The sequence below is a fragment of the Elephas maximus genome, chromosome 9, assembly GCF_024166365.1.
Source record: "Elephas maximus indicus isolate mEleMax1 chromosome 9, mEleMax1 primary haplotype, whole genome shotgun sequence".
Taxonomy (NCBI): domain Eukaryota; kingdom Metazoa; phylum Chordata; class Mammalia; order Proboscidea; family Elephantidae; genus Elephas; species Elephas maximus.
In genome coordinates this window covers 1,999,616-2,022,537 of record NC_064827.1, presented here as the reverse complement: position 1 = coordinate 2,022,537, position 22,922 = coordinate 1,999,616, and the positions used below count along the sequence as shown (strand labels likewise).

At 48.5% G+C, this 22,922-nt stretch overlaps 1 protein-coding gene across 1 annotated transcript; it reads right to left on the bottom strand.

Moving 5' to 3' along the window:
* Positions 1–15,930: 15,930 nt before the first annotated feature.
* On the bottom strand, positions 15,931–21,480 carry LCN9 (lipocalin 9). The gene is made up of 8 exons (XM_049896489.1): positions 21,379–21,480; positions 21,038–21,174; positions 20,557–20,630; positions 20,122–20,232; positions 19,684–19,785; positions 16,615–16,730; positions 16,463–16,505; positions 15,931–16,178 (listed from the first exon to the last, which is right to left on the bottom strand). Exons 1-8 carry the CDS (start codon positions 21,478–21,480, stop codon positions 15,931–15,933), a joined length of 933 nt encoding a protein of 310 aa, XP_049752446.1.
* Between the last annotated feature and the right edge of the window lie 1,442 nt (positions 21,481–22,922).

Sequence of the window (22,922 nt, the reverse complement as noted above, 5' to 3'; positions counted from 1 at the left end):
TTTCCTTTTCTTGCCTCTCCTGTGGACAGGCCAGTGGGAGAAGGAGGAGGAGGACCCCATGGGACCACCCCCACAGCCATTCTCCTTTGACGCCCCCAACATTGCTGTGAGGTAGGAATATATGGTCATCAGGGTCTTCTAGGAAGCAGGAACTAAGATAGAGTTAGAAGTGCAAGTAGTTTATGGGGGAGTGGGTAACTCCAAGGCAAGAAAAAAGGAAGAGGAAACAGGATTGGGTGGGTAGATTCTGGACCACAACGTGGCTCTGGCTACCTTGGCCAACCCCACAGAGAGAGCCAGTACGTTCTCAGTTGTCACCAAAACCAGACAGACCGTGAGATGGGGATACAACTCCTGCTGCTGACCGCTGGGCCGGCCTTGTTCTGTGGCCTCTGGGCTCACAAGAACCTCCAGAAAACTGCCCATTAGAGCAGTCTGTGTCGAGCAGAAATGGCCAAGCCCAAGTACCCTGACCTGCTTAGTCACTGAGCGGGGCTGTCTGGGAAGGGCGTGGCCTTGTCCAAAAGCTGAGGTGGATGCCAAGGGCACCACTGCTGGAGGCAGCCCCCAGCCACCCTCCTCACTGCTGATCAGCAGGCCTTCTGTTGAACGGGGGTCTGAGCAGCACCCTCCATGGGTGCCACAATGTTTTACAGAAGAGGAAACCAAAGTTGAGGCCATATGTCTAATAAGTGGCAAGGTCCTTTCTCTTCTTGGTCGCACATCTGTGATGAAAATGCTACAGACAGGACCATAGGCTTACAATCTGCTTGAGGAAATAGACAACAAGAAAATAAATAAGTTATCGTGTGTATTAGAAAATGATAAGTTCTATTGAGAAAAATCACCCGTATGCATGTGAATATGCATGCGAAAGCTGGACGATGAATAAGGAAGACTGAAGAAGAATTGATGCCTTTGAATTGTGGTGTTCGGGAAGAAATTGAGTATACCATGGACTGCGAAAAGAACTAACAGATCTGTCTTGGAGGAAGTACAACCAGAATGCTCCTTAGAAGCAACGAGGGAGATACTACGTCGCACATACTTTGGATATGTTATCGAGAGGGGTCAGTCCCTGGAGAAAGACATCATGCTTGGTAAAGTAGAAGATCAGTGGAAAAGACGGAGACCCTCAATGGGATGAATTGACACAGTGGCTGCAACAACGGGCTCAAGCATAACAACGATTGTGAGGATGGTGCAGGACCGGGCGGTGTTTCCTTCTGTTGCACATGGGGTCGCTATGAGTGAGAACCATCTGGATGACACCTAACAACAACAACATGGAGAAAAATATACAAGGAGAGGACACAGGAATTTGGGGAAGTAATGTTTTTCTATCTCAAAAGAGAAAGTCTGGCTGAGAAGGTGACATTTGAGCAAAGACTGAAAGGAAGTGTTATGGATTAAATTGTGTCCCCCCAAAATATGTGTTGTAAATCCTAACCTCTATGCCTGTGGTTATAATCCCATTTGGGAATGGGCTGTCTTTGTTATGTTAATAAGGCAAGATTAGTGTAGGGTGTGTTTTAAGTCAATCTCTTTTGAGATATAAAAGAGATTAAACAAGCAAGCAGAGATGGGGGAGACAGATGCCAACCCACATGAGGATCGCCTAGGAGCAGAAGCTCTAAGAGACAAGGATCTTTCTCCAGATCCGACAGAGAGAGGAAGCCTCCCCCCAGCGCTGATGCCCTGAATTTGGACTTGTAGCCTCCTAAACTGTGAGAAAATGAATTTCTGTTTGTTAAAGCCACCCACTTATGGTATTTCTGTTATAGCAGCTCTAGATAACTAAGACAGGAAGTGAGGGAGAGAGCCATGTGGATGTAACGGGGTGCTTTCTGGGTAGACAGAATAGAAAGTTAAAGGCTCAGTGGGGGAAGTGCTGGTGGATTTGAGGAGCAGCAGGGAGAGTAAGGAGGTGAGTGGACTGGTGGAGACAAGATTAGAGGGAGTCAGTTCTTGCAGGGTCTCATTGTGCAGTGTGAAGACTTTAGCTTTAACTCTGAGGGAGGTGGGATCAGAGAACTGACATGATCCACCTTGATTTTAATTTTGCCTTTATTCTTGAAGGATATTTTCACTGGGTTTAGAATTCTGGTCTGATGGTTTTTTTCAGCAGGTTAAAGACATTGTTCCACTGTCCTCTGTCCTCCATTGTTTCTGATGAAAAGTCATGCGAATCCCCTGATTGTTGCTTTTGTGTATGTAATGTGTCATTTTCTTCTCTTGCTTTCTAGATGTTTCTCTTTAGCTTTGATTTTCGACGGCTTTACTTTGTGCCTAAGTGTGGTTTTCTTTGTATTTATTCTGCTTGGAGTTTTGCTGAGCATCTGTTGTTGTCTTTAGGTGCCATTGAGTTGGTTCCAACTCACAGCCACCCTATGTACAACAGAACAAAACACTACCCCGTCCTGTACCATCCTCATGGTTGTTGTTATGCTTAAGCCCACTGTTGCAGCCACTGTGTCAATCCATCTTATTGAGGGTCATCCTCTTTTTCACTGATCCTCTTCTTTACCAAGCATGATGTCCTTCTTCACGGACTGATCCCTCCTGACAACATGCCCAAAATATGTGAGACGCACTTGCCATTCTTGCTCCTAAGGAGCATATTGGTTGTACTTCTTCCAAGACAGATTTGTTCATTCTTTTGGCAATCTATTGTATATTCAATATTCTTGTCCGATGCCACAATTCAAAGGTGTCAATTCTCCGGTCTTCTTTATTCATTGTCCAGTTTTCACATGCATAGGAAGTGACTGAAAACACCATGGCTTGAGTCAGGCACAGCTTAGTCTTCAAGGTAACATCTTTGCTTTTTAACACTTTTAAGAGATCTTTTGCAACAGATTTGCCCAATGCAATGCATCTTTTGATTTGTTTTTTAGGGTTTTTTTTTTTTGTTGTTGTTGTTGATCTTTTTTTTTTTTAATTTTTATTGTGCTTTAAGTGGAAGTTTACAAATCAAGTCAGTCTCTCAAACAAAAACTTATATATACCTTGCTACCTACTCTTCCCCTAATGAGACAGCCCGCTCCCTCCCTCTACTCTCTCTTTTCGTGTCCATTTTGCCAGCTTCTAACCACCTCTACCCTCTCATCTCTCCTCCAGGGAGGAGATCCCAACATAGTCTCAAGTATCCACCTGATCCAAGAAGCTCACCCCTCACCAGCATCCTTCTGTAACCCATTGTCCAGTCCAATCCCTGTCTGAAGAGTTGGCTTTGGCAGTGGTTCCAGTCCTGGGCCAACAGAAGGTGTGGAGGCCATGACCACCCGGGTCCTTCTAGTCTAGGTCAGACCATTAAATCTGTTCTTTTAATGAGAATTTGAGGTCTGCATCCCACTGCTTTCCTGCTCCCTCAGGGGTTCTCCGGTGCATTCCCTGTCAGGGCGGTCATCGGTTGTAGCCAGGCACCATCTAGCTCTTCTGGTCTCAGGCTGATGTGGTCTCTGGTTTATGTGGCCCTCTCTGTCTCTTGGGCTCATAATTACCTCATGTCCTTGGTGTTCTTCATTCTCCTTTGATCTAGGTAGGTTGAGACCAATTGATGCATCTTAGATGGCCGCTTGCTTGTGATTAATACCCCATAGTCTCTTTCCAAGGTAGGATACAGAATATTTTCTTAATAGATTTTATTATGCCAATTGACTTAGATGTCCCCTGAAACCATGGTCCCCAAACTCCCACCCCTGCTACCCTGGCCTTCGAATCATTCAGTTTATCCAGGAAATTTCCTTGCTTTTGTGCTGACCTCGCCTGTATTGTGTGTTTTCTTTCCCGTCACCTAAAGTAGTTCTTATCTACTATCTAATTAGTGAGTACCCCTCTCCCACACTCCCTCCCTCCCCTGTCTCATAACCTTCGAAGACTAGTTTCTTCTCTGTTTAAACTATTTCTTGAGTTCTTATAATAGTAGTCTTATACAATATTTGTCCTCTTGCAACTGACTAATTTCACTCAGCGTCGTGCCTTCCAGATTCCTCCATGTTATGAAATGTTTCACAGATTCATCACTGTTCTTTATCGATGCGTAGTATTCCATTGTGTGAATATACCATAATTTATCCATTCATCTGCTGATGGCCACCTTGGTTGCTTCCATCTTTTTGCTATTGTAAACAGTGCTGCAATGAACATGGGTGTGCATATATCCGTTTGTGTAAAGGCTCTTATTTCTCTAGGATGTATTCCAAGGAGTGGAATTGCTAGATCATATGGTAGTTCAATTTCTAGCTTTTTAAGAAAGCATCAAATCTATTTCCAAAATGGTTGTACCATTTTACATTCCCACCAGCAGTGTATAAGTATTCTAATCTCTCCACAGCCTCTCCAACATTTATTGTTTTGTGTTTTTTGGATTAAAATAGCACTTTTTTTTTTTTTGTTGGAGTGAGATGAAATCTCATTGTAGTTTTGGTCTGCATTTCTCTAATGGCTAATGATCATGAGCACTTCCTCATGTATCTGTTAGCTACCTGAATGTCTTCTTTAGTGAAGTGTCTGTTCATATCTTTTGCCCACTTTTTAATTGGGTTATTTGCCTTTTTGTAGTTGAGTTTTTGCAATATCATGTAGATTTTAGAGATCAGGAGCTGGTCAGAAATGTCATAGCTAAAAACTTTTCCCCAGTCTGTAGGTAATCTTTTTAGTCTTTTGGTGAAGTCTTTGGATGAGCATAGGTGTCTGATTTTTAGGAGCTCCCAGTTATCTAGTTTTTCTTCTGCATTGCTAGTAATGTTTTGTGTATCGTTTATGCCATATATTAGGGCTTCTAACATTGTCCCTATTTTTTCTTCCATGATCTTTATCATTTTAGATTTGATATTTAGGTCTTTGATCCTTTTTGAACTCATTTTTGTGCATGGAGTAAGGTGTGGGTCTTGTTTCATTTTTTTGCAGATGGATATCCAGTTATGCCAGCACCATTTCTTAAAAAGACTGTCTTTTCCCCATTTAACTGTTTTGGGGCCTTTGTCAAATATCAACTGCTCATATGTGGATGGATTTATGTCTGGATTCTCAATTCTGTTCCATTGGTCCATGTATCTGTAGTTGTACCAGTACCAGGCTGTTTTGACTACTGTGGAGGTATAATAGGTTCTAAAATCAGGTAAAGTAAGGCCTCCCACTTTGTTTTTCTTTTTCAGTAATGCTTTACTTATCCGGGGCCTCTTTCCCTTCCATATGAAGTTGGTGATTTGTTTCTTCATCTCATTAAAGAATGTCATTGGAATTTGGATCAGAATTGCATTAAATGTATAGATTGCTTCTGGTAGGATAGACATTTTTATAATGTTAAGTCTTCCTATCCATGAGCAATGTATGTTTTTCCACTTATGTGGGTCTCTCTGGGTTTCTTGCAGAAGTGTTTTGTACTTTTCTTTGTATAAGTCTTTTACATCTCTGGTGAGATTTATTCCTAAATATTTTATCTTCTTGGGGGCTACTGTAAATGGTATTGATTTGGTGATTTCCACTTTGATGTTCTTTTTGTTGAGGTAGAGGAATCCAACTGATTTATGTGTGTTTATCTTGTATCCCGATACTCTGCTGAACTCTTCTATTAGTTTCAGTAGTTTCCTGGAGGATTCCTTAGGGTTTTCTGTGTATAAGATCATGTCATCTGCAAATAGAGATGATTTTACTTCTTCCTTACCCATCTGGATGCCCTTTATTTCTTTGTCTAGCCTAATTGCTCTGGCTAGGACCTCCGGCACAGTGTTGAATAAGAGTGGTGATAAAGGGCATTCTTGTCTGGTTCCCGAACTCAAGGGGAAAGTTTTCAGGCTTTCCCCATTTAGAGTGATGTTGGCTATTGGCTTTGTATAAATGCCCTTTATTATGTTGAGGAATTTTCCTTCTATTTCTATTTTGCTGAGAGTTTTTATCATGAATGGGTTTTGAACTTTGTCAAATGCCTTTTCTGCATCAATTGATAAAATCATGTGATTCTTGTCTTTTGTTTCATTTATGTGATGGATTATATTAGTTGTTTTTCTAATGTTAAACCATCCCTGCATAGCTGGTATGAATCCCACTTGGTCATGGTGAATTATTTTTTTGATTTGTTGTTTAATTCTATTGGCTAGAGTTTTGTTGAGGATTTTTGCATCTAATTTCATGAGGGATATAGGTCTGTAATTTTCTTTTTTTGTGGTGTCTTTACTTTTTTTTTTACTTGGTTTTGGTGTCAGGGATATGCTAGCTTCACAGAATGAGTTTGGGAGTATTCCATCCTTTTCTATATTCTGAAATACCTTTAGTAATAGTGTTGTTAACTCTTCCCTGAAAGTTTGGTAGAACTCTGCAGTGAAGCCTGGGCCAGGGCGTTTTTTTTTGTTGGGAGAGTTTTGATTACCTTTTCAATTTCTTCTTTTGTTATGGGTCTATTTAGGTGTTCTACCTCTGTTTGTGTTAGTTCAGGTAGGTAGTGTGTTTCTAGGGAATTATCCATTTCTTCTAGGTTTTCAAATTTGTTAGAGTACAATTTTTCATAGTAATCTGATATGATTCTTTTAATTTCAGTTAGGTCTGTTGTAATATTGCCCATCTCATTTCTTCTTCTGGTTATTTGCTTTCTCTCCTGTTTTTCTTTTGTCAGTTTGGCCAATGGTTTCTCAATTTTGTTGATTTTTTCAAAGAACCAGCTTTTGGTCTTGTTAATTCTTTCAATTGTTTTTCTGTTTCCTATTTCATTTAGTTCTGCTCTAATTTTTATTATTTGCTTTCTTCTGGTACCTGAGGGTTTCTTTTGTTGCTCTCTTTCTATTTGTTCAAGTTGTAGGGATAATTCTTTGATTTTAGCCCTTCTTTTTGTATGTGTGCATTTATTGACATAACTTGACCTCTGAGCACCACTGTTGCTGTGTCCCAAAGGTTTTGATAGGAAGTGTTTTCATTCTCATTGGATTCTATGAATTTCTTTATTCCATCCTTAATGTCTTCTATAATCCAGTCTTTTTTGAGCAGGGCATTGTTCAGTTTCCAAGTGTTTGATTTCTTTTGCCTGCTTTTCCTGTTCTTGATTTCCACTCTTATGGCCTTATGGTCAGAGAAGATGCTTTGTAATATTTCAATGTTTTGGATTCTGCTCAGGCTTGCTTTATGACCTAATATGTAGTCTATTCTAGAGAATGTCCCATGTGCACTAAAAAAGAAAGTATACTCGGTTGCTGTTGGGTGGAGTGTTCTGTATATGTCTATGAGGTCAAGTTGGTTGATTGTGGCATTTAGATCTTCTGTGTCTTTATTGAGCTTCTTTCTGGATGTCCTGCCCTTCACCGAAAGTGGTGTGTTAAAGTCTCCTACTATTAATATGGAGCTGTCTATCTTACTTTTCAATGCTGATAGAGTTTGTTTTATGTACATTGCAGCCCTGCCATTGGGTGCATAAATATTTAATATGGTTATATCTTCTTGGTATATTGTCCGTTTAATCATTATATAGTGTCCTTCTTTATCCTTTATGATGGATTTAACTTTAAAGTCTATTTTATCAGAAATTAATATTTCCACTTGTGCTCTTTTTTGATTGTTGTTTGCTTGATATGTTTTTTTTCCATCCTTTGAGTTTTTAGTTTGTTTGTTTGTGTCTCTAAGTCTAAGGTGTGTCTCTTTAGGCAGCATATAGACGGTCATGTTTCTTAATCCATTCTGCCACTCTCTGCCTCTTCATTGGTGCATTTAGTCCAATTACATTCAGTGTAATTATGGATAGGTATGAATTTAGTGTTGTCATTTTGATGTCTTTGTTTTGTGTTGTGGACAGTTTCTTTTTCCCACTTAATTTTATGTGCTGAGTAGATTATCTTTATATATTGTCCTTTCCTCATATTTGTTGTTGTTGATTTTGTTTCTGCTGAGTCTCTATGTTTTTCTTGTATTTTATTTTGATGAGTAGGATAGTTTGTCTCCTTTGTGGTTACTTTATTATTTACCCCAATTTTTCTAAATTTAAACTCAACTTTTATTTCTTTGTATCGCCGTATCTTCCTCTCCATATCAAGGTCTATGATTACATTTCTTAGTCCCTCTTTATTGTTTTAATGTTGTCTTCTTTTATATAATAACATTGCTGTTACCCTGTTTTGAGGTTTATTTATTTATTATTATTATTTTTCTTAATCTTGTCTTGTTTTTTTGATTTCCCGGTCTGAGTTGACTCCTGATTGCTCTGCTCAGTGTTCTAGTCTTGGGTCAATACCTGATATTATTGATTTTCTAACCAAAGAATTCCCTTTAGTATTTCTTGTAGTTTTGGTTTAGTTTTTACTAATAATTCCCTAAACTTGTGTTTATCTGGAAATGTCCGAATTTCACCTTCATATTTGAGAGACAGTTTTGCTGGATATATGATTCTTGGCTGGCAATTTTTTTCCTTTAATTATTTAAATAAGTCATCCCATTGCCTTCTTGCCTGCATGGTTTCTGCCAAGTAGTCCGAGTTTATTCTTATTGGCTCTCCTTTGTAGGTGACTTTTCGTTTATCCCTAGCTGCTCTTAAAATTCTCTCTTTATCTTTGGTTTTGGCAAGTTTGATTATAATATGTCTTGGTGACTTTCTTTTAATATCTACCTCATGTGGAGTTCGATGAGCATCTTGGATAGATACCTTCTCATCTTTCACAATATCAGGGCAGTTTTCTGCCAACAAATCTTCAACAATTCTCTCTGTATTTTTTGTTATCCCTCTCTGTTCTGGTACTCCAGTCACTTGTAGGTTATTTCTCTTGATAGAGTCCCACATGATTCTTAAGGTTTCTTCATTTTTTTCAATTCTTTTGTCTGATTTTTCTTCCAGCATTTTAGTGCCAAGTGATTTATCTTCAGGTTCAGAGGTTCTGGCTTCTACTTGCTCGGTTCTGTTCCTCTGACTTTCTATTGAGTTATCTACTTCTGTAATTTTATTGTTAATCTTCTGAATTTCTGCTTGCTGTCTCTCTATGGGTTTTTCCAGCTTATTAAATTTTTCATTATGTTCCTGAATAATCTTTCTAATATCTTCAGTTGCTTTATCTGTGTGTTCCTTACCTTATTCTGCATATTGCCTCATTTCCTTCCTAATATCTTGAAGGGTTCTGTATATTAAACTTTTGTATTCTGCCTCTGGTAATTCCAGGAATGCACTTTCATCTAGAAGACCCCTGGATTCTTTGTTTTGAGAGCTTGTTAAGGTGATCATGGTCTGTTTCTTTACGGGGCTCGATATTGACTTTTGTCTCTGAGCCATCTGTAAGTTATTGTATTAGTAGTTTATGTTTGCTTACTGTGTTGTAGCTTCTTGCTTTGTTTTGTTTTGATATGCCCAAACGGGTTGCTTGAGTGAGATAGCTTGATTATTTTCACCTTTGGAGCTCTGACGTCCTGTCTGCAGATGGGTAGAGTTGTTTTCGTATATCAGTCTAGGAGACCATTCACTTTTCTTGTATGAATTCATCTCAGGTGACCAGGTAGCTGATCATCAAGTATGTGGTACAGGCTCTGCCCTACAGTCTCTGAGGGGCAGGGGTGATTAGTGTAGGTACCAGTATCTGGTTGCAGCAAGGGGTCACGCTCTGAGCAAGGCATGGGGTTGAGAACCAACCCCCGAGTGTCTCTTAGGATAGCACATCCCTGTTCTCTAGAGTGTGCAGGTGGGTGGGTTCTGCAGATGGATCATGGGCACCCAAAATTTTTGGTTGCAAGGACTGGGAGGTACCAGTTATCCTTCGACCCCTGTTGCAGGTGGCTGGGTGACCTGGGTGGAGCTACCAGTCTTTAATCCCCTGATGTGGGTAGGTGAGGACCCTGTTTAATAGGTAAAGCAATGTCAAACATCAAACGCCCACCTCTCCACTGCACAGCTGCAATGGTTGGAGTCTGCCAACAAGGGCCTATTTTCCTGAAATAGGCCCACACAGGTCCATGCAGAGGGGAAACGTTCTCAAAGTCCACAGACCGTTTATGCCTGAACAGGAGCCACTTCTGTCCTGAGCTCCCCCAGTTAGTGGAGCTAGCAAATTATCTTTTCCCCCAAATGCAATTTTTTTTTCCTTCTCCAACACCAGGAGGATGGCTCTAGGAGCTCAACAGTGCTTATCGTAGGCTCAGGGAATTCAGCCACTGAAGCCGGCTTGGGGGTGGCGAGGCACGTTAAAATATACTCAAGTGCTTAGCTTTTGGCAGAGCACCATTCTCTGGTTCCGGGGTTGTGAGTAGGCTGTGTGGCTGGCTGCTTCTCCCTGAGGAAACCACGGCCAAATGCTAGGACCAGTCCGCCACCGCCGCTCCAGGAATGGTGCCTGCAGGCTGCCCGTGATTCAGGTCCAGTAACTCCTCTCCACTTCTGAACCATCTCTTCCTTCCCCTGCCCCTCAGTTCATTTTCTAAGCTTGCCTTTGATGCTCAGGGGTCCTAGTTTGTCGTACATATACTTGTTTCACTTGTTTTTCGGGTCTTTGCTGTAAGAGGGCTCGCCGGAAGAGTCTGTCTATTCCGCCTTCTTGGCTCCACCTCGTCATCTTTTGGTTTTTGACTGCTGCTTCCATGGGTGTTGGATTTTCCCTCTTACTTTCCAGCTGCGGTGGTTGCCCTGAACTTGGTTCTGTGAGCCAGTAAGACCAAGGTGTCTACCTGAGTCTTAGCCACCTAGCCTCATCCAAACGGTGCCTGTGCTCAGGCAAAGTGATGTTTAAAATGAAAGGCAAACTCAGTCAGTGCTGTTTTCTTCTTCCAGGTGTCAACTCCCTTCCAGTTTCTGCTGTGTTTTGGTCACTCTCCAGTACCTTTGGACAGTTGTTTTTTTTTATACTTTATTTTCCCCTAGGTTCCTTGGGGAGAAGCTGCAGCCCAGAGATCCTGCCATGTCTTAGTTATCTAGTGCCGTTATAACAGAAATACAAGTGGATAGCTTTAACAAACAGGAGTTTATTTTCTCACAGTCTAAAAAAAAAAAAACAAACCCATTGCCATCAAGTTGATTCCAACTCGTAGTGACCCTGTAGGACAGAGTAGAACTGCCCCATAGAGTTTCCAAGGAGTGCCTGGTGGATTTGAACTGCCGACCTTTTGATTAGCAACCGTAGCCTTAACCACCACGCCACCAGGGTTTCCTCTCGCAGTCTAGTAGGCTGGAAGTCTGAATTTAGGGCGTCATCTTCAGGTGAAGGCCGTCTTTCTCCATCCACTCTGGGGAAAGGTCCCTGTCATCAATCTTCTTTTGGTGGAGGAGCTTCTCTGTGCAGGAACCCCGGGTCAACAGGACATGCTCTGCTCCTGGTGTTGCTTTCTTGGTGGTATGAGGTCCCCCTGTCTTTCTGCTCATTTCTCTCTTTTATATCTCAAAAGAGATTGGCTTAAGATACAGCCTAGTCTTGTAGATTGAGTCCCTCCTCATTAATGTAACTGCCTCTAATCCTACCTCATTAATATCATAGAGGTACGATCTACAACACATAGGACAATCACATCAGATGACAAAATTGTGGACAGTTGTAATACTGTGACTCATGATCTAGCCAAAATGGCAGATATTTTGGGGGGACAAAATTCAATCCATGATACCCCAGAAGCCTGGTTCCAGGTGACCCCTGGTGCTCAGCACAGCATGTGCCCCTGATTGGGGCTCTGCACCCTTTATTAAACTCATGGAGCTCAGGGAGGAAAAGACAGAGAGGAGAGGACACTGGGGTAATTGGCCCTGCCACACTGCGGCCTGCTCTCAGCACCTGTGTGCACTCTGAGGCCACCTGCCCCAGATGGGCCCATCGGACCTCCTGGGAGGTAAGGAGCTAGCTGCTTGAGAATTTTGTCCTTGGTTCTGCATATGGGCGGGGGGGTCTCAGTGAGTGGGGCAGGCTCTCCAGGAGAACACTTTGTGCCTGCTCCTGTCTCTGGGCAACTGCCCTGCAGGTGAGAAAAAGCCCATGTGGCCATGCATCCCAGCTCAGGGCTCTACACCCCTATGCCCTCAACCCCCACCTCCTCCTACCCTTTCCCCTCCTCCCTGTGAGCTCAGCTGGCCAGGACCCTGACAATGTGGCCTGGCATGTGGCTTCACCTGCCTCCAGAGGGGCTTCCTTCCTCCAGAGGCAGAGACAGGGCTCCCATGTCCCACCATCCAGCACAGTCTGGTCATGTGCCTTCTGGCACCAGCAGAGCACCTGTTTATTAAGCCGCTGATTTTCAAGGACAACAAGGAGAGTTTTATTGAGCCAGTTGCTGTCGTTCAGCTCAGCCACGGCCTCACCCAGCCTCCCTGGGAGGACAAGCCCAGGCTTTCGCTCCCAGTTCAGAGCAAGATGTGTGCTATTCATCATTTAGCTGAGACTAAGTCTTTGTCCTGTGTTAGTGATACAGTGCTGGCAGACCCTACCCAAGGGTCAGGAGTCGGAGCTGATTAAGGATACAATGGCGGCTGGTTTAAGAATCGGTGCTGGTAGACCCCACCCTGTGAATTTACAGTTTACTGGAGGGAGATAACTGCGAATTCACACCCAACAACCGCAATGATAATAAGTTAACATTTATTAAACACTTTCTGTCAGGCACCGTTTTAAGTACTTTGCACGAATGTTTTCCTTTAATCTTTGTGGTAACCGTATGAGATGGGGGCTCTTACTGTCCACACTTTACAGGTGGAAACCGAGGCCCAGAGAGGTGAAGAAACATGGCCAAAGTCGCAGCTGGTGAGGGCAGGGTCTGGGCTCATACTCTACAGACAACAAAGACACGCAGTGGCAGTGTCCTGAGGGGATGGCCTGGCAGCCTGAAAGCGTGCTCTGGGGAGGGAGCTTCCCCAGTAAGACCCAGGACACCCAGCCTTGCGGGCTGACCCTGAATGATCAAAGACCACATGAACAAGGGAAGACCAGGGAAGACGCCTGCTTTTCCACTCACTCGCACGGATCAATAAGGAAAAAGAAAACGAGCTGGAAAATGGGCAAGGACCCTGGACAGGCAGCCCCCAAAGATGAGACCAGATGGGTGACCCACACACAAGAGTGTCCTCACTGCTCTGGGAAGAAGAGACGTTTGGGTGGGAAGGCCCTGGGGACAGACCATGTAGGAAAGTCATCTGACAATTTCGGGGGAGGGCAGAGATACCCACTCTCCCCACGACATTTCTACTGTGAAACCTTTCCAAAAGAAACCAAACCCATTGCCTAGGAGTAGATTCTTACTCATGTGACCCCATCCGCTAGAAAGTGGAACTGTTCCCTAGGGATTTCTTGGCTGTAACCTTTAGGGAAACAGATGGCCAGGCCCCTCTTCTGTGGTGGTTTTGAACCACCAACCTTGGGTTAGTAGTCAGTGCAGATTGAGCTGCCCAGAGCCCTTCACAGCAATTGCTGTTGTTGTTGGGTGACTTCCAGTCAATTCTGACTTGTGGTGACCCTTTATGACACAGTAGAACTGCCCCGTAGAGTTTTCTTGGCTGTGGTCTTTACAAAAGCGGATAGCCAGACCTTTCTTCCATGGTGCTGGTGGGTGGGTTTGAACCGCCTACCTTTAGGTTCTGTCTCAGGAAGAGACAATGTTCAGAGCAGTCAGTGAAAGAAAGGCATATATGCCGGCCATGCTATCTAATTTTAATCTGGATTCTAGACTAACAGCTATGTTTTTTGAGAAAAACGTGTTTTTCCTCGGTGGTCAACTGTCAAAACCACAATGTGAAACCATATACCCTGAAGGTCTAAACCAAGTGACCGTGTACATCCCTCAGACTATCCATACTCCAGAAGAGTGCTGTCTGAGTGGTGTTGCCAGCAAGGTACTTTTTTCTTTTTGCAAGATGTCGTTGTGGTTGTTAGGTGCCGTCGAGTTGCTTCCGACTCCTAGTGACCCCGTGCATCACAGAATGAAATGCTGCTCCATCCTGTGCCATTCTTATGACCGTTGCTGTCCTTGAGCTCATCGTTGTAGCCACTGCGCCAACCCATCTTGTCGAGGGCGCCCTCCCCTTCACCGACCCTGCACTTCACAGAGCATGGTGTCCCTCACTGGGGACTAATCCCCCCAAAGAAACTACATGTAAGTGTCTCGTGACCATCCTGTGAAACGATCGGCAATCACTAACTACGATTAATAAACAGTAACCAATCAGGGTGTGATTGCTACAACATTCATTGACTTTCCTGTGAGTGCCCTCCCTATGGTTTGGTTCCTCTTTTTACACCATAAGAATACTTGTATAACAAAACTGCCCCGGGACTACCTGGCTTCATTGTCAATGGGCTACGCACTTCCCTGATTGCAATTGTTTTAAACCTTTAATAAACCTGTTTTAACTTGAAACAGCATTCAAGTTTTTCTCTATGACATTTAGCAGCTGAGCGCTAGTGGGGCACGTGGTGAAAGCAGGTGGGGGAAGCAGTTGGAGCCGCAATGACCTTGGAGGGCCAGTCTCCTGCTGCCCTCCACAGTCCCCGGCCATCCCCAAGGACTCAGGACACCCTCCACTGATGTGTGCCCTGGGGGCGGGGCGGAGAGGGGACCGAGCCTCCTGGGGGATGGGGACACCTACCCAGAGCTGGCCTCAGGGGCTTTGAAAAGCCAAGTGAGGGGGGAGCCAACTCCTGGAGGTGATGGAGCGCGGTCCCTGCAGAGGCCACTGGCTCCAAGACCAAGAGATGGGAGCCCCTCCTGGAAGCTGGGAGGTGGAGGTGCAGAGCAAAGGTGAAAGAAGACAAGTGCAAGCTTGGAGGCCTCCCCACCGTCACACCCCTTCCTGGGCTGGCTGTGTCCTGTGGCCGGCGGTGCTCAGAGAGAATGTCTCCCATCACTGGGGCTGGGCTTGCAGGGGGAGCCCCAGACAGGTGGCTGCTTGGGTGGGGTGGTGTCCCAGGGCCCCAGCAGACCCCTTCTCAGGTAGCTACGTGAATCCGAGAATCTGGGGACACGATCCCAGATTATAGGTTATGATGTTACCGGAATTGAATAAGGCACTTGCCTCTCACTGGTTAAGAATGAGCAGGTGAGGCAGGTAGAGTTCTCCACACGAGCAAAGCTTTATTGAGAGACAAGGAGGGCCTAGAGCAATGCTTACCCACCCCATTCCCATCTCGCAGAGCAAAAGACCCGCCTGGGTTTTTAAAAGTTCTTGGATGGGAAAAGATTCATGTTTATTCACAGACGTAGCGGGGTTTTCCGGCAAGTAGCCCGTTTTGGGCAGGGATAGGTTAACTATGGTGCGCGCGCAGCAGCTTTCTAAGATGGCTCCTGTCCCAGAGGCCTCTGGGGTTCGTAGCAGGACTTATTATGGGGTGTCGCGCCTGCACAGTCTCTTGCTCCCCAAGTTCGATTCTCGGCTGCTGCTGCTGCCCCTCACTGAGCTGCTGGAAGGTCACACATTGGTCAAAGGTGGATGTTCTGCGTATGTCCCTGGGGCTGGTTTTATCTAGCAGTTTTTATAAGACAACTGTAAAGACATTCGCGGGCTATTTTTTGGTACCCTGCGCCATTGTTTTGGGGAATGGCTTTGTTTTTGTGTCCTGGCCCATTTCCTATACTTTGTCTGCAGATTTGAGGGGCCCTCTGTTCCCTATCTTTGTGATACCAAGGCCCCGGAACGAACCTCTGTGCCTTGGCAGTTCTGCACATTTCAAACCAAGTGTGCGTGGCCGGGCGTCTGTCTCTCGCCGATCGAGCATCTGGGTGTAACTGGCAGAGGTGTGGTGAGGCCGTGTGGGCAGGTGTGGGTAATCGTCAGGGCTTCTCACTGGATAAGCCAACTTTAATCAAGGCAAGTAGGCCTCTGGCGGCAGAGAGCAGGAGGAGGCTGTGAGCGCCCACCTAGAGCCCTGGCTCGTGTGAGCAGCAAGAACCTGCATCTCCCTGTCCTCCCCAGAGGCAGGGGCCCCCGCATCCTGGGAGAGGGGAGGCCTGGGTGGACAGGGAGGCTGTTGGTGTGGAACGATGGCCTCGGAGGCAGAACAGTAGCTACATGGAGGGTGTACTGGCCAGCGTGGGGGACGTGGGGGGCAGCTGCCGAGGTTTGCGTGGAGGACCCCGAGAACACAGAGGCAGCCGCGGCGGCCCCAGGGAGGCACACACAGGGAGGCTGTGCCCAAAGCGGGCGTTCCTGGCTGCCCTGCCTGAGCTGGGCAGCTGGAAGGCCAGCTGTGACGCTCGGCTGGGTTGGTCCTGGCTGCGGGCTCCTGCTGGCCCTGCCCCACCCCAGAGATGACCTTGGAAGATAAGGGGCCGCTGGGGTGTGCAGTGGGTTGGCAGCTGAGCCCAGGGTCAAGGGATCGGGGCGGAGCAAGTCTGGGTGGGTGTGAAAGACCCACCTAGAGATCATTGCCACTGTTGGAATTCAGGAGTCGTTTGGACACAGGGAAGATGGTTTTGGCATAATCAAATGAGACAAGTTGCTCCAGTGAAGTTCACAGAAAAGAAGCCCTGTGACCTGCTGAAAGCCAGCAATGTCCCATTGACCCAAGTCCCGCCTGCCAGGCCTCAGTGTCCCCACCAGGGGGACTTCTGGAGTAGGGCGACGTGGGGCGGGTCCCCGGCTGCGGAAGCAGGTAGGGGGGCAACTGCTTCCCCACGGGGGAATGCTGGGATGCCAGTGGCGGTGCTGTGGGATCCAGGCAAGCACTCTTCTCCCCTCCACCGCCCCACCTTCAGCCACATGACAGCCACGGCCGGGCATTCATGGAGGGAGCGCTGCCAGGGGTCATATGGGGGTTCTCCCGGGGAGGCAGGAGGGTCCCCAAGCTGGGGGACCACTGAGGATGCTGGGCAGCAGTGAAAGCTGGAGAAACTCCCTCAGGCTAGGACACCAAGATAGTAGGGAAGGCAGCTGCTAAGCATTTCCTCAGTCAGCTCGGGGGGTACCCGCTTTATTGAAAACTTTTTATTTTGAGATGATTGTAGACTCACACACAGTTCTGAGAAATGGTGCATAGAGGTGCTGCGTACCCTCTATTCAGTCTGCTCCAATGCCATCATCTCCCACAACTGCAGTGTGAGATCTCCCGTTTTAATGCACTGAGGGGTGCGTGCACACGTGCGTGCACGCGTGTTTGTGTCTGTGTGCATGCATGTGTACACGTGTATATGCACAGGTGTGCATGTATGTATATGTGTGTATGCGTGTGTGTACATGTCTATGCATTTTTTTTTGCATGTGAAGATTTGTGTGCCCACCACCAGAGTCCACAGAGCACGTTTTGTTCCCACAAGGATCCCTTCTGGTGCTCTTTCGCCACTGCCCCCAATTCCCTCACGCTCCCCTGACCCCTGCAGCCACTAACCTGTTCTCCATTGCCCTAGTTTTGTCATTTCAAGAATGTCATACAGATGGACTCATGATGTGTGCCCTGGACTTCTTACTGAGCACAGTCCCCTGAGACCCACTGTGGTGAGACAGGTGGCTTTTCTACAGCCTTTCTCACCACGGCCTTGTAACACTTACCAAATGGTCGGGTGGGAGTACGAAAATAAGGTGCATGTGGCCACCAAAGCGATTGGTCAGCTTGCTAATAATACAAATAAAGTGCACGGCACCCTCTTGGGGTTGGGACCATGCAAATAAGGTGTATGAAACCCCAATGAGGGGATTGGTCAATTTTGCCACCCCGCTAGGCTTAAAATGAGGAGCCCTGGTGACCCAGAGGTTAAGTATTCGGCTGCTAACCAAAAGATGAGCAGTTTGAACCCACCAGCCTCTCCTTGGAAACCCCGTGAGGCAGATCTACTCTGTCCTATAAGGCTGCTATGAGTCGGAATTGACTCAGTGGCAGTGGATTTTGTTTTTGGTTTTAGGCTTAAAAGGAGCCACCCCAGAGGTGGAGAGGGGTCTGGACTACCACCAAGAGGAAGAGATGAGCGTGAACTGCATCCTTTGGACCTGGGATCCCCGTGCTGAGAACCTCTTGGACCCGGCAGAGAAGCAGAGAGTGCCATGGGGGGGATAGTTGGTGTCAGAATTGCTAAAAAGGTTGGAGAGGGGAGGTGTGTCTGACTTCCGCCTGATAGGAATCAGCCTTGGGCTGCTGACCTTGATTCTCCTTCCTCCTTGTGAAGTTAGAGAAGGTCAGATGTCCCTGCCACATCACTTGTGCTAAGTGGTGCACGGTGTGGATGCACCAGTCTGGTTGGCTGTTCACGCGGGAGGGACGCTGGGTCGTTTCCAGTTTTGGGCTGTTATGAATAGAGCTGCTGTGAATGCTTGTATGGATGTCTTTGTGTGAACAAAAGTTTTCCTGTCTTTGGGATAAATGCCCAGTGGACAATCTCCTTTAATCCATAAAACAACCATGGACTGGCAATGGACAATCACCTTTAATCCATAAAATAGCTAAAAACAACCGTAGATTGGCAAAGGATAACCACCTTTAATCCATAAGATAACCATAGATTGGCTGGCACCACCCATGTGTTTACCAAAACGTGAATTGTGTGGAGCGGATGGATGCCTGCCCCAACGCTGACCCTCCACATAACCTTCCCAGGAGAACAAGAGCCCAGGGAAGAGGAGAGGACGGAGGCTCTCAGCCGGTTACCGCTCAGTTCCTGTGTGGGGACCGCAGGGCCCTGACCCGAACTAGCTTGTTGAAACTTGTGGAACTGGAACTGTATGTAGAGGTGCCTTTAGAAGGGACAACTTGGGAGAGTGGGGTACCAGCCAGGCCAGTGTGGTGGAAGGAGGGGCACTGTCTTCCCTGGGCCTGGTTTGTTCCTGAGCAGGGGAGCAGGCTCAGAGAAGTGGCCTGGGGTAGGTGAATGGGGTGGGCGAACGTCCTAAACCCTGAAACATGTGAACGTGACCTTATTAGGAAAAATGGTCTTTGCAGATGAATTAAGGTAAAGCTCCAGTGAGACCATTCTGGAGCAGGGCGGGCCCTGAATTCAATGGCATATGACCTTGTAACAGGCAAGAGAGGAGAGAGAGTTGGGGGAGGATTGCCACATGGTGACAGGCAGACATTGGAGAGATGCGGCCACAGAAGCTGGAAGAGATAAGGAGGGAATGGCCCCTAGAGCCCCTGAACGGCCAGCCTTCTGGCTCCAGAGCCATGAGACGACATGTGTATGTAGTTTAATGCCCCCTACACCCTGTGTGGTCTTTGCCATGGAGCTGAAGGAAGCTCCCCAGGGCTGGAGTTCAAGTCTGCTCAGACCCTATGCCCTCCTGATTGGCGGTGCCTGCAGAGACTTGCAGAGACAGGTCTTCCAGAAGTGGTTCTCGTGGCCCTTCTGGGCCTGGAACCCCAGGCCAGGATGTTAGCCCCACACCTGTCCCATCCAGCCTCCTCCAGTGCCTCCCTCACCCCCAGAGCTGCCTCCCCCCACCCCAACTCCTCCTCCTGGTGTCCCCTGCCCCAGTGCTGCCCCCACCCCCATGCTGCCTGCTCCCACCCCAGTGCTGCCCCCACCCCAAGTGTCCCTCCATTCCCAATACCCCCCACCCCCAGCACCCCCAAGCCCTGTGCCTCAGAGCCACTTACGCACCAGAGGGGACGCCTGGGCTTGTCGTCTACCACCTGGAGCAGACATCTGGGGGGACAGCGCAGGCGGTGCTCTCAGCCTGGGCTGTGCAGATGTTTCCACCCTAACCACCTATGCTCTAGACCATCAGGACCACATGCCAAGGAGCTGGTGGGGCTGAGCCTGATGGCCTCTTCTCACAGACCCCTCCCTGGGGTCACTGGCATTTGCACAAGAGCTGAGAGCAGTGATACCCACCTATATAGCTCAGCTTGATGATGTTGTTTGGACCAAGTCCATATTTTTGGCATATTTTCCTAAATCTGTCCAGGAAGATGGGGCTCAGCTGCGGGATCCGTCCTGGCACAGATGGCAACGGCTGGGGTCCTCACTGGCACCCTGGACCCAGGCCCCTCACCCTGCTGGCATGGCTGTGGGGGAAGCGGGGGGCTTCTGGCCAGACCTCGGGGCCATGGCAAGACCCCCTCCCAGAGGAGGACGGGTCCTTGGTAGCCCTGGCTGGCCCCCCAAGCAGGGGGGACAGCCGAAGGATCTTGGGGAGTCAGGTAGGGGTATTGTAAATGGAGGGGGGCCAGAGAGGGGTATTGTTGATCCTGGGGCATCAGGGAGGGATACCGTAGACCCTGAGGGGGTCAGGAAGGAGTACGGTGGACCGCAGAGGTCAGGGAGGGGTACCATAGAGTGCCAGCACATGGGTCTGTGTGCGGTCCCTGAGGTTGCGCAGGTAGAAGGTGATGAAGAACTTGTAGTCTGTCTCCAGGATGAGCACTGCGTTCTCTCCCTCATCTATGAAGACAGCCTGGCTCAGAGCGGCCAGCCACCCACCAGGGAGGGCGTCACCCCCAGCTCACTGCATGCTGTGTGGGCTAGCGTGGAGGTAGGATGGGGACCCTCAGGGTCAGGGGGCAGCAGTGGTGGGGCACAGTCTTCCCCGTCATCTGCAGACCCGATGCTCCTGCCCCTTGGGACGCATACATGCCCTGCTTCCTGGGTCAAGCCCCCAGGGTCCCCATGAACTCTCCTAAGTCAGTGCTTGCCCGGCAGGAGCTGTCTGGAGAAGGGGAACTTTGCTACCAGACGAGTGGATTTTAGGAAGGCTATTCCACTTACAGTCGATGGTGTACTCGCCGTTCCTCCCCGTCTTCTCACAAACCACGGCCAACTGCTCACACAGCCCCTGCAGCCTGAGACACCTGGGGTGAGGCTTGGGCCTGGGGTGGGACTAGGCAGCGTGGGGTCTGTGGCCACCAGCCTGCAGCCCCCTGGCCCGAGGGGCAGAAAGTTTCCTGCGCCAAGCCACAGGAAGCCCAGTCCAGATGCCCTTGGCCCCCGCTCTCTCGGGACCCCTGTGAGCCAGCGCCCACGCCTCAGCTCACCTGCCCCTCACCATGACCTCGGGAGGGGTTGGTGCTCTCACCCGTTTCATGGTGCAAGACACCCAGCCAGAGCCGTGGGCCTGCCCAGGTCACCACCGTCCCTGGCTCACCTGACCCAGGTCCAGGCCGTCTGCTGCCCACTCTGGCACGCTCCTGCCCTTCCTGTTGTCTCGGCTACCACTCCCACCTCCCAGGGTCCCCCTCGGTCCACTCACATGAAGTGGAAACTGAACTTCAGACTTCCATTTTTTAAGCTTTCAATATTGTACACAAAGAGCCGCAGGTCCCCGTTTTTTCCGATCCGACTCATGTTGCTCGATGCCATGGAGATGGAGTACCAGACCCCCGAGACCTGGAGACAGGTGCTTCTGTGGGCAGAGGGCCACAGGGGCCCGGGGGCTGGCTGCTCAGGGCAGTGGCCTCCCTCCGGGCCCGGCCCCTCTAACCATCCAGGCTGGGCCCCTTGGGGAGCTGTAGACCATGTTGAAGGTCAGATAACCAGGCCGAGGAGGACACCTGTCCCGAGGTGCTGCCCAGCCCCAGGCCCCAGACCCACCTTGGCCATGTCGTAGTTCCAATACACGATCTTGTGTATGTCCAGCTGTTGGGCAGTGGCCAGCCTCAGCCCCAGGCCCAACAGGAGCAGCAGCAGGGCCATCCTCAGGGTGGGTGGCACCTGGCCCTTGGAACTGCCTTTATCCCCTTCTGAACCTGCGGTTTCTGGCCTCTGTCCCAAGGCAGTCCCTGTCCACAGTTGGCCCTCCTGCTGCAGGAATGCAGCCAAGACTACAGACTGCTGCTCCCCCCATACCATGACCCTTCTGAGGCCAGGCTGGACCACTGAGTTCACTGACACCGAGGGCCCCCAAAAGGGTGTCTGATGGAGGAGTATGTCAGGTGCTGTGGACACGGCCCCACAGGGCACTTACGTGGCCCCCAGGCTGTGGGCACTGAATAGTGGGCTCTGCAGGACAGGAGAGCCTGGGAGGGATGTGGCCCCAAACCTCCCCCCATCTTGCTTCCTGCCCTCTGACCCCACTGCTCTGGTGTTGCCCTGGGTGGGAGCACCTGACTGAACTTGGGTCAAACTGCAAAACCTCTTGGAAGAGTTAGTGATCTAGGGAGTGGGAGGGGGGTGTCCACAGGGCCCTGGAGGCAGCAGGAGGACCAGGAAGAGAGAGGTGGTGGGCTCAGGCCAGGGGCTGGAGAACACAGATCGGGGGGTCAGACAGATGTGGCAGTGGGAATAACCCCTGTCTCCCAGTGCAGGGGGATGCGTCTGCCTGCCCTGGGCAGGTATTGTACTGGGAGGCACTGATCCATGCCTTGGTATGCGCCCAAGGTGGGCTGGTAGGTCAGGCAGCTTCCTCAAGACGGGGGTGTGGAGACAGAGAGGGCCCAGGGCAGGAAGGCCCTCGGGAATGGGGCTGCTTAGCCACTGTGTCCGTCCTCTGCAGTAATCTGAGCTTATGAGGCCTTCTTGTCCTCTGTCCTTCCGTTCAGCCGTTCAGCCGTGCTCTTTTTAGCCTTGCCTTGAAGCCACGGAAAGTTCCAGAATCATGTGGGAGTGGGACATAGCAGGGATCCAAGGGTTTCTGGTCTTGCTACCAGGAACCACTTGGCCCCGAGTGGACCCCAACTCAAGGTGACCCCCACGTGTCAGAGCAGAACTGTGCTGCATGGGGTCTTCAATGTCTGCCTTTGCCATGATCAACTCAACAGCAGCTCGTGGTCGACCACGGGGCCTTTCTTCCAAGGTGCCTCTGGGTGGACTAGATCCACTTGGGACTCAAAACCAAAAACCAAACAACCCATTGCCACTGAGCCAATGCTGACGCGTATCGACCCTATAGAACAGAGCAGAAGTGTCCCATGGGGTTTCCAAGGAGTGGCTGGTGGATTCAAGCTGCGGACCTTTTGGTTAGCAGATGATCACTTTAAGCACTGTGCCACCAGGGCTCCATATGGGGCTCAACAAAACCAAAGCCAAACCCGTAGCTGTCAAGTCAATTCTGACTCATAGCGACCATACAGAACAGAGCAGAACTGCCCTATAGAGTGTCCAAGGAGCACCTGGCAGATTTGAACTGCCGACCTTTT